General features: G+C 45.4%; 1 protein-coding gene across 5 annotated transcripts in view; it reads left to right on the top strand.

Moving 5' to 3' along the window:
- The first annotated feature begins 12,416 nt into the window (after positions 1-12,416).
- LOC127683357 (uncharacterized) overlaps positions 12,417-15,660 on the top strand; it is a 58,972-nt gene continuing 55,728 nt past the window's right edge. For all 5 annotated transcript variants that reach the window (XR_007977526.1, XR_007977525.1, XR_007977527.1 and 2 more), the window contains exon 1: positions 12,417-12,636. Coding sequence is in view for 2 of the 5 variants with exons in the window: in XM_052180534.1 (XP_052036494.1) it covers positions 12,603-12,636 (34 nt within the window). In the remaining 3 variants the exon portion in view is untranslated. The remainder of the gene's footprint in view (positions 12,637-15,660) is intronic.

Genomic DNA, 15,660 nt, shown 5'->3' with positions numbered 1-15,660 from the left:
GCAGACTTTGAGGCTATATGAGGATGGAGGACCTTTTAGCCCTGGTGATGTGAGTGTGATATTGCCAGGGACAGCTGAGGACGGGGTTACAGGAGACTTCTGAGTCAGACAGTGATTGAATCCCAATCTCACCACCATATGGTTTGGTTCACACTGTAAAGCTTCTGTTTTTCTTTTGAGAAAGTATCAAGTTAAGCCCAATCTACCACACAAACGCACTGGGAGTTTAATAACAGGACTCAGAAGAAAGAATCGGATTGATGCCTACACACAATCCATCTAGAAAGTGAGCTTTTCTTGTAACCTGTCAGCGTTGAGTAAATAAAAAGCCACATTCATCCAAAGCCTCAAAACTTGAAAGAAACCGTATTGCCAGTTCATGTCATAAGTTCTAAATACTAATTTCAGAGAGAACATTGAAAAAAATTAGTTATTGGAAGATAGGATTATAGCTTGGTTGATTTTGCCAAGCAAGTTTATTAATACACAGTGCTCACCTATCTCCTTATTTCTCAATTAAAAATAGTGTGTGTGTGCCTGTGCACGTGCATGCATTCCTGTGTGTGTGTATGTGTGTGTGTGTGGACACGTACATGTATGTGACTGTAGGTACCTACATGCTAGAGAGCATGTGTGGACATCAGAGAACAACTTTCAGGAATTGCTTTTCTTCCTCTACCATGTCACCCAAGGACTGAACTCAAGTTGTCAGGCTTATGTGACAAGTGCTGTCATCCAGTGGGACATCCTGATAGCCTTATCGCATGTTTTAAAAAGATACAGGTCTTAATGGTTAATCATTCTTCCCTGGGAAAGGACCCTTATGAAGCTTACTTATGCAAAGCACATGCAAGTTCATTAGGAACATACAGGTTCCTTTTAAAAAAATTATTTATGCCTGTGCATGACATGTATGTGTGAGGGGACACATAAGCTGAGGTGAACCTGTGGCAGTCTGAGGACAGCTCTGTGGAGCTGGTTCTCTTCTTCAGCCTTTACATGGGTTCCAAAGATCAAATCCAAGTTACCAAGCTTCTGTGGCAAGAACTTTGGCCTCTGAACCATCTCATCATGCCAGCCCTAGGTTCCTCAAATATGTTTTAAATGTATGGTGTTTCTTCCTCCCTGTTTCGAGCCTACTGTAAGCATGGGATGGGTTCCCTACTCTGTCATCTATATAAGGCTAGTCTTGGGACATGTTTTCTGAGGAGTGGTTACCGAGTTACTCTGCCTCTAGGTGACTGTGATATTTTATTTTTTTTTCCCTTCTCTTTAACACAGCACCTACATGTATGCCATCTTTGTGTTATGGGCTGAATCTGTACACCCAGAACTTCACAGAAGGGAGCAGAAGGATTTGTAGGACCTGGACCATGCTATTCTGCACTCTGCCTGCCTCCATACTTAGGCCCATATGGAAAGCATTCTCCTTATACCCCTGAAGAGCAAAGCTGAGCTCACATCTCAAAGCTTGGCCTCTCCTTTCATTGCCATCCATGGCATTTTGGGGGTACCTGGGTCTCCTCCTGGAACTCCCCACACAGTTGCCACTGAACTCGTGGAAACTCACAGGAAGTGGACATCTTTGAAGCTCAATAGATTCTCCTGGTCCTTCAGCCACGCTTCTATCTTGGCCCAACCCTGGGGCAGAAGGGTATCCGAGTTCACCTGTCCCTTTGCTCCTGTCTTTCCCTGGCAGGATTAGCATGAGTCCCCAGCACAGAGAGGACTATTTCTTTCGAGCGAGCGCCTGGGCTGCTCTCATCAGCTTGGAATCTGGCCATTTCCCGCCCCCACCCCTGCCCTGTGGAGTTGAGGGCTAATTGGACAGGCTAGATATGAGAAGCTGGATGGCTCCCCACCTCCTACTGGTTCGGGTTCTTACACAGAGGCCTCATGTGTTGTGAATTATAGAAATGCCAGCCACACCCACAATGAAATACAAGCACCAAAAAGCTTTTGCGAGCCAAGCATACGTGACTCTGAATTCCTGTCTCTGCTTGCGCTAGCTCTATGAGGCTGGCTTCCGCGAGGGCCAATGACCATCCGTCCTGGTATTTGCTTGCTTGGCACCAGGTTGCCTCGTTTCTGATGCTTTTCTTTAACTCTTTGCTGCCAGCAGCTAGAGCAGTGTCACAGTCTGTCTGTATGGGTGGGAGGACCCCTCTCCATGGGAGGCATCTTTACCATCAGAAGAAACACAGAAAAGCCATTTAGGCCCAGTATCAAGTCATCTGGTAAGAGATGTCAGTGCCTCTTGCTGGGATCTGATTCACAGCATTTCAGAGCTTAGAGAGTGCTTGTGTTCAAGGGTCCATCTGGCTAGACACAGATATTAAGTCCTGTGCTGCCTCTCTGCTCCTCCAATCACAGAGCACCAGGAACCGCTCCCTCTTGTCTGAACTTATGCTGGTAGCTTAGAAAGGTAGCATGCTAAGGTCACCATGTACATGGGCTTTGTCTTTCTGGATTTGAAAAAGAAAAACTTTATGAGTTTCTTTTAAGGTGATTTTGACTACAAAGAACACTGTACTCTTTTATCATTTGGGAGACTTCAGTTCTACTAGGATCTTGTCAAGCGTTAAGAGCCTGCTTGAGGTTGACATGCTGTCTCTTCATGTGGTTTGAAGCGCTCCAGGCTTACTTACTTCTGATGTGGTATCTGTAGCCAATGACAGCTCTTCCCCTCCCACTCCTCACCCCGGGCCCCCACTCAAAGATATAATATGGGTGTTTTGGGGTTTGGTCTTTAACATTTCCCCCTCTGTGAAATTTCTTTAATTCTAAGAACATTTTCTCAGCTACTCCAAGGAGCTGCCATGTTCGTTTCTTCCTTTGCTCAATAATGGGGGCAGTAGGAAGCCTGTGAAGCGAGCCTGGGCAGTGGAAGCAGGTGGTCACCTTCCCACCCAGTATTTCTGAGTGCATGCTCAGTGTCGGAGATATGCTAAGAGCAATAGTTGTACCCAGCCCACAGTCTAACCTACTTAAGACACAAAGAATTCCATCATCCTCTTTTATAAAATTGTGTGTATGCACACGTGCACGTACGTACGTACATCCATATGCATGTATGTGACTTTTGTTTGAGACAGGAGCTCTCATTGGCCTACATCTAGGTAGTCTAGGCTAGCTGGACAGTAAGCACCAGGGATTCCTTTGTTTCCACACCCATCCTGCCATTGTTGAGAGTACAGATACATACTGCTGTGTCTGACCTTTTACATGGGTCTGCAGAGCTGAACTCAGTTCCTTCACAGAGTAAAGGCATAAGCTTCACTGACTGGCCTATGTCTTCAGTGACACCTCTTAAAGGTCACCCACTCTCTAAGCTACAAATCTGAAGATCGTATCCAGTACTCTGATTCTTTTCTCTCCCTCAAGTTCTGGGGCCTATCGGACATCACACCTTTAAGTCCTTATTTATTAAGCAGAGGCCTCTGAACTGGTTAATTGAATGGCATGGGAAAGGGTACCATGCATGGTTAGAAATATGTCTTTTATCCCAGTATCGGTCCCTGTCCTGTTCTGATTTGTTATCCCTTTGTGACCACCTCTCAGGGACAGTTTCTCACCTATTGGAAGCCTAGGCAGAATGATTTTCAGGCCAGTAGAGAGGAGTGCCTTTGTCAGCGACTTGAGTTCAAATGATCAGAACTTAGCAGAGAAGGGAGTGTCTGGGTCCTATATAGATTTAGGCAACCACAGAGCAGGTGTGGACTCCAATTTCCAGGATCAGAAAGCAGGGGATGGAGGCTGGGACTCCAGGCAGCTGGAGTCTGGGGGGCTAGGTCTGCAGGCTGCAGAGTCAGTCTGCAGCTAGCTGTATGTGAAGACAGCAATCCCTTGTCCCAGAATGACTTATGGAATCCAATGGGATTCAGAGTGCTTCAAGAGGGGACAGATTTCACAAAAGGAAGAAGTATTCTAAGACAAGGAAATAAAGCAAAGTCAGCCACGCCAGCCCTAACATCTTCCTTGTTTCTGTTGGGAAAGGGCTGTTAGTGAGCAGTCAAAGCTTCATGGCTGTTATGTCCCATTTGGGTTGCCAGAGATTTCCATGTGCAGTAGAAATGCTGAGTGTCTTGGCTAAATACATGGAGGACACACATAGTCTCAGACATTTGGTGCTTGAGCGTGGCGATGTGCTGTGAGGTGATCAATGCTGGTTGTTTCTTGACCCGATCCATCTCTGAATACACCACCCGAACCTTCCAACAGTTCCTCATGATTAATGAGTGCCTTACACACACCTTCACATGTTGACATCCCCCTCACCTATCTCCTTTTGGCTATAGAACGGTCTGCATGTCTGGGTCCTCCCTTCAAATTTCCATGATAAAATCTGTGCCACCAAGGCCAAAGTGATCTTTGGAAAGTGACTAAGTCATGAGGTCTGCTTTTACATGAATTGGGCTAATTCCCTTATAAATGAGACCTCAGAGAGTTTTCATTCCTTCCACCATAGGAGGATACAGTAACAATCATCCCGAATGTGAAAGAGGAAATGGTCCAAGCCAGACACAGCATTTTGCTGGCTCTTTGATCTAGGGCCGCCATCTTCTAGAACCTCAACATATACATTTCTGTTGTTTCTAAGGCAGTTGGTCTGTTACTATGGGATTGGATGGGATGTACTATGGCACGTCGAATGAAGGCTGTAACAAACTAACATGCTGCCCTGCCTCACCAGACCCCACTTTGAACACACTATCTCCTCATAGAAGGTTGAGTCTGCCTTATGCCTTTGCTATTGCCTCTTTCATCTCTAGGGGTGGTTAATCTCCCTCCCTATCAGGAGGCTTTCTGATTCCATCTCTCAGAAGAAGCCTGTCTACCATGGTCTCAAGCAATGCCCTGGTTCAGTTCTTGCAGAGCAACCCATGTCTATCTTTGGCATTGTGACTTTTCTGCATCCTATAATTGTTGGCTTAATATTGTCCATGAGCTCTGGAGGAGGGTGGGGGGGGCAGATCTCTCAGTCTTACATCCTTAGGTACATAATATAGATCATAGAATTGTTACTGAATTGGGGGGGGAAAGGCAATTATACAAACCCAAAATATATTGTTTACCTTAACAAGGTCTTAGGATACACTAGGAGACTGCAGCGGCAGCACCTAACCTTGAGTAGTTAATCCGAAAGATGTAAAAGGATCCATTTGGAAATGCTTTTAAAAAGACAGGGCATACTTCAGGATTTAGAAAATGCCACGTTGACCTGGGCAGGGAGCAAATATGGCCTTAGACTTAATTCTCTATTCCGAACTAACTGTTCTCTACTTACAGATTCAGATTCTAGAGTTCTATGGTTCCTGTTCTCACGATGGGACCTGAAAACAGGCGCTGTTGACATGTTCACTTGGTCATTCTGAGACTCCACGTAAGGCTGGTGAAGGGTAGGATGGAAGGCCTATGAGCTACTTTCTTCGTTGCTATGACCAAACTCCTCACAAGATGTAAGTCTGTCATGGTGGGAAAGGCAAGTAGTGTGGGGTGTCTGTAGGACAATTTGTCACATCTCAATGAGCAAGGGAGCAGAGCTAGGGCAGAGGTGGCTGTCCTGCAATGCTGGAGTCTCTCCCTGCAGGGAGCTACTTTCTCAACCTTAGGCCCCACTCCCCCTAAGCATTCTACAAGCTCCCTACAGGTCCTTGTCAGCAACTGGAGACCAAGTGTTCAAACACAGGAGCTCGTGGAAAGACATTTCAGATTTAAACCGTAACGTCGAAGGGATAAGGAGAAGGAGCGAGTGGTGCTTAAAGGCGCAGTTATTACCGTTGAAGAACGCTAGGCTCAGAAGAATGCTCGGCTCTGCACAGAACAGGCAGTCATAGGAGAGCAACTTGACTTTACAATCAAACCTCTCTCCAGCTTCCTTCCTTCCTTCTGTGATATTTGAAACATTTGTAGCACAAGGAAGAGGGCCAAGACTTTCTGAATGTCACATTATGCCACCTGGATATTGGAACAAGGGCCATAGACATGAGCAGTCAACACATCTTGACGGAAGGGTGGATGTTATTAGCCGTGTCTTTGCTGAGGGAGGAGGAAAGACCTGTGTCACTCAATTTGGCAGACAGAAATAAATAGACCACCCTGTAAGGGCCTGAGGAAAAAACCAGGCCTCCTGAGGTTTTGCCTCTCTTGCTTCTGAAAGAAAGTAAACAACAAATAGACACAATGAATTTCCTCTCCCGGGCCTTATATCCCAGGGCCTCCATTAGCTTGGGAAGTCTCCTCAGACTGGAAGAATGGGGAAGGAACTTTAGGTTGAGAGCTTTGGGGTCTCTTGGGTATTGGTAGGAGACCAGTGCCTTTGTGGACAGCAGAAGTCCGAGGGGGCTGAAGACTTCTGACTGGGGTTCACAGTTTTCTACCCTGGCCCCATGAGAGGCTCAGCCCGCTTCTGCCCTGCTCCCCCAGCTTGCAATTTTCTCCCCAGGGTTGAACTGTGGTTGGGTTATTGTGAGTGGGGAAAGCTCTGTAAGCCAGGAGAGAGGAGAGAGATGGATGGCCAGTGAGTCCTGTCCAAGTAGTGAGCTGATGGTGATTCATGTCCATCTGGGGCTAAAAACAGGTTCAGAGGGAAAGCTGCTCAAGGTACCGAAAGCCAAGAAACCCACAAATAACACCCAGAACCTTCAGCTGGCTTTGGGAAGCTTGTCTCACCACTGAAACGAAAGGAAAATGGAGTATATGTGACTCCACGGCTGAGACGTCTGAGGGTGTGTCTCTGATGCCGGAAGAAGTGACCGACTTCATCCTATGTATTTACTTTCATAGGTTTTGAAACTGATGATGAAATAAAAAAAATCTAGGAAGCAGAGAAGGGAATTGGTTACATATGTTGGTTTTAGTTATTTTCCTTAACACTAAAAGCTAAGTAGAAAAATTCCTTGTATGTATGTGTACACACACACACACACACACACACACACACACACACACACTTTTAAACCCTTCCCTTGAAATTCAAGTGACTTTACCTATCGTAATGAAATTATAACCGCTGGCAATGACAACTCTGGAAGATGTGACAAGATGCAGCAATCGGCTAATATTTACCAAGCAAGGGTTTTAAAATTCATTTGCCCTGAAGTCACCTGTGCGAAAGCTGTGTATGATAGACCGTTAAACTCCCACTTATCTTTGAACACCTTTACATTCTAATGGAATCTAGACTCAAATTACATATTTAAAGAAGGCTCCCATATAAAATATGTCCCAGATCAGTAAACTCAGTTTGTGTTTTCCAGTTATAATTTAGTAGAGATAGACCCCAGAAAACAAAAATAAATAAGAGTGATTAGTGATATTGCTAAAGATTTTTTTCCAGATTCTATGTGGGGTTACTTTAACTAAACATTGATTATTTATTTCTCCTTTTTTTTTTCTGTCCAGAATGTAGGGTTATAATTATCACACAAGTTCGCCAAGTGTGTATTATTAGCTATTTGATGAATCAGTACATTTCTCAACACCAGTTCTTTAAATAACCAGGTGTCCCCCTTTTAACTGTCGATACGAAAATACAAACATTGACACCAGGCAGGTCTTCCTGACCCTGTAAGATCGACAGCCAAGGACTACTATGTTTACACTCTTAGATAAGGACAGCTTATCTCTCTGACATGCTGTGTCTGGAATTTTGAAACACAACCCATGACTTGGCTTTTCTAGGTATGGAAGGACTTCATGTGCTACTGGCCACTCTGCCCTTGCGCATGGCACACGGATGGGTGAGTGGGAGAGCATCCCCTTGGAGCCATGGACCTGGATCTGCCTTTGGCCTGCTGTATTTCTGTGGGCCATTCCTGGGTCCAGGGTATTCCATGACAGTTCTACTCTGGGTTGAACTTTGTTCCCCTTCCCCAATCCATATACTGAAGCTCTGACTTTCAAAGTATCACCCAAAGTGACCAAAAAGAGTCTTTTTTGTTTGTTTGTTTGTTTGTTTGTTTTGTAGTAATGGGTAGGCAAATGTTCCGCAGCCCCCTTTTCTTCCTTCCTTTCTTCCTTTCTTTTTCCTTTCCTTTCCTCTTCTCTTCTCTTCTCTCCTCTCCTCTCTCTCCCTTTCTTCCTTCCTTCCTTTTGTTCTTTCTTTCATTTGTTCTTTCTACCTATCTTTCTACCTTCCTTCCTTCCTTCCTTTCTTTCTTTCTTCCTTCCTTCCTTCCTTCCTTTCTTTCTTTCTTTCTTTCTTTCTTTCTTTCTTTCTTTCTTTCTTTCTTTCTTTCTTTCTTTCTTTCTTTCTTTCTTTCCTTCCTTCCTTCCTTCCTTCCTTCCTTCCTTCCTTCCTTCCTTCCTTCCTTCCTTCCTTCCTTCCTTCCTTCCTTCCTTCCTTCCTTCTTCTTCTTCTTTCTTTCTTTCTTTCTTTCTTTCTTTCTTTCTTTCTTTCTTTCTTTCTTTCTTTCTTCTTTGAGAGTTTCACTAAATCGCCCAGGCTAGTCTTGTGTTCCTTGAACTTCCAATCCTCCTGTATCAGCCTCCTGAAGTCTGGTGCAGAGAGAATCTTTAATAGGAAATTTAGGTGGATTACATTCTTAAAGGTGGAGGTCTTAATCTGAAAGGAGCTCACTGAGCTGCTTCTGCAGAGGACCTAAGCTTAGTTCCCAGTGTCTACACGGTGACTCACAACCACGGGTAACTCCAGTTCCGGGGGATCTGATGCCGTCCATGGGCACTGCTCACATTCGGTGCTCAGATGTATTCATACATATAAAATAAAAATAATTTTAAAAAGTAGGAACAGAGATTTCTCTCTTTGCCGTGAGAACATAAGAAGTTAATGTTGGAAAGCCCGAAGTGGCGCCCTCCCCAGCATCCTGTCGGCCTGGTACCCTGATTCTCCCATTTCCAGAGCCATAAGAAAATAAATCTTCATTGTCTAAGCTGCTCACTATGGTATTTTTGTCACACACACCCCACCCCCAATACTAATACAGATGTGAAGCTGGTTATAAAAGAACTGTCAAGGCACAACTTGTTTGAGCAGAAAACATCTTGTTCCTTTGTAGTCCTTCCTCAAGACAGCACCCTCTGTCCCTCCTTCTCTCGGTGTTACCTGTACTTACACAAACTGATGCTCTTTCTGTTACTAATATACAACACTTACCAAGGTCTCACAATGGGCTAAACTCTGTACTCAGTGCTTCTGTAGTGTTTGTTAAAGGAGTAAGACATACTGGTGCGAACCAACTGAAGTCAATCTTTATAACGACTCAGCAAAGTTGTCAGTATTATCAGCACTCCACTTCATAGTTACTAAACTGATAATTTAGTTAAGTCGGGTAGCAGAGTGGAGATTTGAACCCTGCTTTCAGGGCCCCTGCTGTGAACCACTTGTTATGTTCCCACGAGAAGCCTGTTTTAAAGCACACCACGGACTTGCACAGTAGGTGATGTGAGAGACTTACTTTGCTGGCAGAGAAAACCAAGGCACAAAATGTCCATGGTTCCAATCATTCCCAGCATCATGCATTCAAACCTAGGCTCTCCAAGCAAGGCTGGACTCTTCTACCCTTACCATCTATACAGATCCTCTAAAGCTGATAATGCTGGAGATAGATTGTCTCCTGCAGGTGCCATCTATGGAGCTCCCATGGAAAGGCCAATGCAGGGAACAGCTCCTGGAGGTTGGGCCGCATGCTTGCAAAAAGTAGACACAGTTGGTGATGCTCTTTTGGCCATGGGTACCAACTCTACATCTGGCTGTATTCCATGTATTTTACCAGAGATTCTCAGAGGCAGGGAGGGGACTCAAGTCTCTGGGTCCTGACTCAGATAGAGTCCACGTGTTTAGGAGTCAAAGCTTCTTTGTCTGACATTGGAACAACTTCTCTCGTTCAAAGTCTGCTGTGCACCTGCAGATTCCCATTAAACTGCCTGCCGAATCAGGAATAATGATTCTCAGGGGGAAGAGATATTATTTGCATTTGAATTAATGTTGAGTTCAGAGTCACAGATTCCTCATCAAGAAGGATTTAGAGCAATTGCTGATATCCTGGGGATCTGTGGCCAGCTCATTATTTTCATCTCGCGGGGTAGCACTAGAATCCTTAATTTTTTTCAAGTCTTCTTTCAAAAGTTTGGCTCTTTTTACCCCCATGATCATAATTATAATAATTTTGAAACATCAGTCAGCTCAGATATCAAGGTGTTGAATGGATAATTTCACTTTAATGAATATGTCTCATATGGGCTTATTTTCCACATCTGCCCTGAACTGAATAGCTAACTGGTTAATATGAGAACTGTTCCGTTTCATTAGCTTCTCCCCGTTCATCTCCTTGAGGTGGAACGGATGCTCTGCCAGTTGTGAGCCCAGTCAGCCATTTCCAAATTCTGGAAGAATTAAATAAATAAATAAATAAATAAATAAATAAATAAATAACTGAGATAGTCTTCTGCAAGATTAGCAAGTGTTTGTTATGGGCGTCATAGGCACCTGTACCTGAGACTATCACAGGCAAAGTATTCAAAGAAGGACACACAACCCTGGCAAGGACTGATGTCAGTGGAGACAAGGTGAGGGAAGGTGGGAGAGAGGGGTAAAGGGAGAAATTAGGGCATCATGGTAATCTGGGAGCATTGCCAAGTGAGTTGAAAGCTTTGCCACATTTTATGGAGGTATCTTGGCTACTGTATGGCCCAGGAGAATATTTTAGAATGTAGTTTCAACTAAGATGGGGTCAGGAGATGCCACAGCACCCTGGAAAGAGAAGAGGTGGTCACTTGCCTTCCTGGACCTCCCAGCTCAGCCCAGATGGAGACAAGATCAGTTAGGACAATCTGGACTGTGAGAGAAAAATCTGAGCCTTCCAAGAAGGAGCCAGACCACGCCTCCCAGCCGGAAGGTCGAGTGCATGTCAGTGGGGCTGTGATGAGTATCTTTCTGCTCCGATGTCCTTTGCCTAAGATAATCCTTAAGCTTTTCTACTTGGGGCTGTATGATGACCACTGATTAAAAAAGCAGAGTTGGTATGCTTCTGTTTTTATGCTACCCCCAGGATGGGAATAGTTGGAGAGTCTCCCATTCAGGAAAGAAACATTCTTCACCTCAGGTCTGGCTGGGTGAATAAGCCTTGTCCTGCTCTGGGAAATAGAATTGATCTAAAAGAAAAGTCTTAAATCTGAGCTCTGGAATCAATGACTGGCAAGAGGTTTGGGTGAGCTCCATCCAAACGGGCCAATCAGTGCTAGGAGAATTATTTTGTGGGATGTGTGGGTTCTGGAGAAATAGAACTAGAGAAGTGAAGGAAGAAGTAGAGTGTCAGTCAGCTTTCTGTTACTGTAACTAAATGCCTGAGACAATCAACTTAAATGCAGGCAAAGGTATGTTTGACTCACAGTTTCCAAGGTTTCCGTTCATGACCACTTGCCTCTGTGAATAACACACCGTGAAGAGAAAGTACAAAGATGGAGGGGCCTGTTTACCTGTATAGGAGGCGGGGGTTGAGGAGAAGATGGGAAGAGACTTTAGGACCAATATCCCTTTAAGAGTCATACCTGCAGTTCACCACCACAGCTCTACAAAGCTCCACACCCTCAAAGTTCTGCCATCTCACCGTAGTGCCAAGGCCTTGGTTCCAGGCCTTCAACACACTTTATGGACTGTTAGAGAGATAAACATATCTCGGAAGGAAAGACAAAGAAACAGAACTCATTATGCTAGTCCTTACTAAAGAGTGTCTCCAGTCGTGCTTTGAGGTGAAGAGATTATCTGATGTCTAGTGGTCCAACCTGAGCCAACTTTCCCTAAGGCTAGAAAACCAGTTGTTTTACTTTAGGTGTTTACAAAGTATATTATCAAAGCAAGCAAGCAAGCAAGCAAGCAAGCAAACACCAAGAACTTAAACTGAAAAAAGTGGGGTGTGTATGTGTGTACACTCCAAGGCTATTAGGTGTGTGCCCTGCCCCCTGTCCTGCAAGCCTTCAGAGGAATGGAGCCAGGACACCCCAAGTTGTCCAGTCAGAAGAGAGCGCAGAATGAGCTGGAAATTCAGCATGAGGTGCCTTCCGGTGTGGGCAAACCATCTCTGTGGCAACCACACCTTGTTCTCCGAACACTTGGTTAACTTACACATTCTTTGTGTCCTATATGTGTTTCTACTTCTCGTTGTCACCCAGGAACATTTCTACGTTGTCCATTTCATGGACTTCTCTGTTTGGGATTAGCAGCTGGAATGTCTTCTCTTTTAGCTGAAGGTTTGGAATGTAGGTGGAAACAGCCAGGTTATGGTGTACTTGTGTTATCAGTTTACGTTTTAAGGAGCTGTGAAATTCATGACAGCTGTCTAAAGATGAGCAGGATGTGGGCACAGTCACAGGGTGTGCTCCCGCAGGATGGTCCCTCCGTAGGCCTTCAGCGAGAGTGGGGGTGGGTGGGTGGGTGGGGGAGTGGGAAAGAATTGCGTAGCCTGTGTTCGGTTCGCAGAGTGGTTGAATAATAAGTGACCATGGGCGTAAACTCGAGAGCTCAGATACCTGAGGACAACTGAGGAGAAGATGCTGCTGTTGTGTGAACCTCATGACCCCACGAGGTTCTCCTGTTAGAGGTTTCTGCTGCTGGAAAGTGTGGAGCCTTTAAGAAGGAGACTATGGGATGTCACTTCTTTCTCTTCCAAGCCACAGGTGAGCAGTTTTGCTTTGCTGGTTTACCTCGCTATATGTTGTTTCTTAAGATCCGAAAGGAAACAGAGCCAATTAATTATGGACTGGGACATGTAAAAACCATGTGCTAAAATCTATCTTTTCCCTGTAAACTGATTGTCTCAGGTGTGCCAGTTAGTTTGACTGGCAGTTGGATTGTGAAATTGAGGGGATTAATGAAGCACTTCCTAGGTGTGTCTGTGATGGCATTTCAAATGGAAATTAAATCTTGAGACAGCAGCATAAGGAATGTATCACTCTCTTGAGGAACTCATAGCCCGATGGCATAGTTTGGTGGAGGTAGGGGTCCAGCTGAAGAAAAGAGGTTACCAGGGTGCTCCTTGGAGCACTCAATCTGATGCTCCCCCTCTCTCTGCTCCTCAGTCACCACCAAGTAGACAGCTCTCCTCAACTTGCTTTTGCTGCCATGGTGTATTTGTCCATAAGAATGAGTATAAAAGACAATGAACACGAATCCTCTGAAACCTGGAGCCAAAGTACATTTCCTCCCTATGTGCCTGTCAGACAGGCTGGTGCAGCACAGAGAAAGATAACGTATTTATTGGGTATTTGTTATGGCAACGGAAAGAGTGGCAGGAGGACGTGTCACATGGGAAGCAGACGAGACCTCACAGCTTGAGTCCTTCTGTGTCTTCCTTTTCCTATAATGGCAGCCAAAGTACCCTGGCATGCCCAAATGGCTCTCCAGGTACCCACTACGTTGTTCCGTCACAGAATAAGTGAGGATGACACAGCAAGCAGTACCTAGGCATCCGGGGTGATGGAACTGGAGCTGACGGCTCAGAGAGGCGCTAACAGAGTTTAGAGGACCTTGCTCCAGGGATGTGAAGAACAGCAAGGAGAATGGAAGGACCTAGTTAGTGTCCCAGAGACTTCGGAGTCTGATGCTGTCCTGATCAATCCAGTGCAGCAGGACAGCCAGCATCTGTACTAGGAACATTCAGACCCTGGGTACTTCTGTTGGATCTACCCTGGGTAATGCTGCACGGAGGAGGTTTTGAGCCTCTCTGGCCTCCATGTACTAAATGTCAGTCCTCTCTTCCCTCTCCCAGGGAAAGGAACAGGGTGGCTAACAAAGCTGGCTCCTGGAAACCGTCAGTTTGCCTGATGAAAATTTTAATCCCTAGTTGGGAACAACTGCACTAGAGAAAAAGCAGAACTCAAGTGTCTGGGGTTATAGGTTATCTATGGGACGGATGGCTGGGCAGCCTTAACCCAGGAGCCCAGAGCAATGACAGCACTGGCAAAAAAGACTCACAGCCGAGGAAAGAAGGTTGGAAGGAAACTTGGAGAATGACTTCAAGATAGAGAAGCATCTAGACTTAAAATCTTAGCCACTTACGTTTGTATCCTTCTAGCCTCTGTCCCACAGTTACCCGGAGATAACCAGGTATGTCTGACTCACTATAAAAGGGGCTGCTCACCCTCTCTTCACCCTCTTACTCTCCTACCCTCCCTCCCTCTCACCTCCCTCCCTGCTCCTCCCTTCCTCCCTCAGTCCCTACTCTCTCTCTCTCTCTCTCTCTCTCTCTCTCTCTCTCTCTCTCTCGCCCCCCTCTCCTCACTCTTCAGTCTCTCTTCTTTACCTTCCCCTCCCCCACTCCCTGAGGCACCTCTGTTAATAAAGCCAGAGAGAGAGAGAGAGAGAGAGAGAGAGAGAGAGAGAGAGAGAGAAAGAAAGAGAGAGAGACCTGACCTGGCTTGCCTTGATTTGTTCCGGAGTGTGACGTTTCATCTAACAACTTAGTGCAAAGCAAATAAACAAACAAATAAATAAAAAGAAGCAAGAGATTGAGAATTGAATGGATGTCTCGATTTAAAAACAATAGTGAACACAAAACCTCAAGGGTCTGTCAAGGGTGTGTGTTGACAGAAATGCTGATGGCACTGAAGATGAAGGGGCTCAGGTGGAACACCGATTACATCTACTTAACAGTAACATAGATACTACCAAGGCGAGAATCATCTTCATTTTGTAGAGGAGGGTTCTGAGCCACCAGCTGCTCTTCTCGAAGCTAGAAGCTGCGGTGGTTTGAATGGCTATGGCCCCCATAGAGTCACGTGTTTGAATGCTTGGCCCATAGGGAGTGGCACTATTAGGTGTGGCCTTGTTGGAGGAAGTGTGTTGTGATGGGGGTGGGCTCTGAGGTCTCCTATGCTTAGGCTCCGCCCAGTGGGACGATCCAGCCTCCTCCTGCTGCCTGTACATCAAGATGTAGAACTCCCGGCTCCTCCAGCACCTTGTCTGTTGCATGTTGCCATGCTTCCTGCCATGATAGTTGTGGGGCAGAGCTTAGACAGAATCCTACCATTCCCCAGTCTTGGTTTAATTAAAAAAGAAAAAAATTAAAAAGAGGTGATGGCGAAGCAGGAATAGGGTCATTGTGATCGCTGGCTGCTTCATGCTGACATTGGGGGCGACGTGTCTCTGGGGAACCTAGAGAAAGGGGTATGGGGGGTGTTTGTGCAGTCTCAGGAGAATTGACTGCTTCCTTGCTGTCCAGGGTCTGTGAGTCATCTGAGGATAGGTCAGAAGAGCAGGTCCAATAGAAGCTGTCTGTGTCTAGAGAAGCTGAGAGGAGACTGGAACGTCTGAAGGTTGATTCTCTGGAGCTGTCCTGGATGAGGCAAGGGCCTGGACTTGACAAGATGTTGAAACACATTATAGGTGGGGAATAAGATTAAGTAATTGAAACCCAGAGGAATCCCAGCCTTTGGAATAGGTAGTAAGTAGGAACTTTGGGTAGTGTACTTATCTGGATGGAGCCTATTCTGTCCATGAGAGATAGCTCTGTGTAGGTTTCCTGTAGCTAACAAGTTTAACAACATGAGTTAACCACATGAACAGTCTTTAAGTGAGCCTTTTGTGATGCAGAAGGAACAAGATTGAAAGTTGGATCAGTTAGTGGAATATTTATTATTAGAGTTGGGCAAATCTATAGGAACTCAGATGTTAGGACAGTGTCAAGAGCAAGAAGAGGAAAT

The sequence above is a fragment of the Apodemus sylvaticus genome, chromosome 4, assembly GCF_947179515.1.
Source record: "Apodemus sylvaticus chromosome 4, mApoSyl1.1, whole genome shotgun sequence".
In the NCBI taxonomy this organism is placed as follows: domain Eukaryota; kingdom Metazoa; phylum Chordata; class Mammalia; order Rodentia; family Muridae; genus Apodemus; species Apodemus sylvaticus.
Note: the sequence above shows the minus strand (reverse complement) of the source record. Positions and strands in the feature narration are given on the sequence as shown.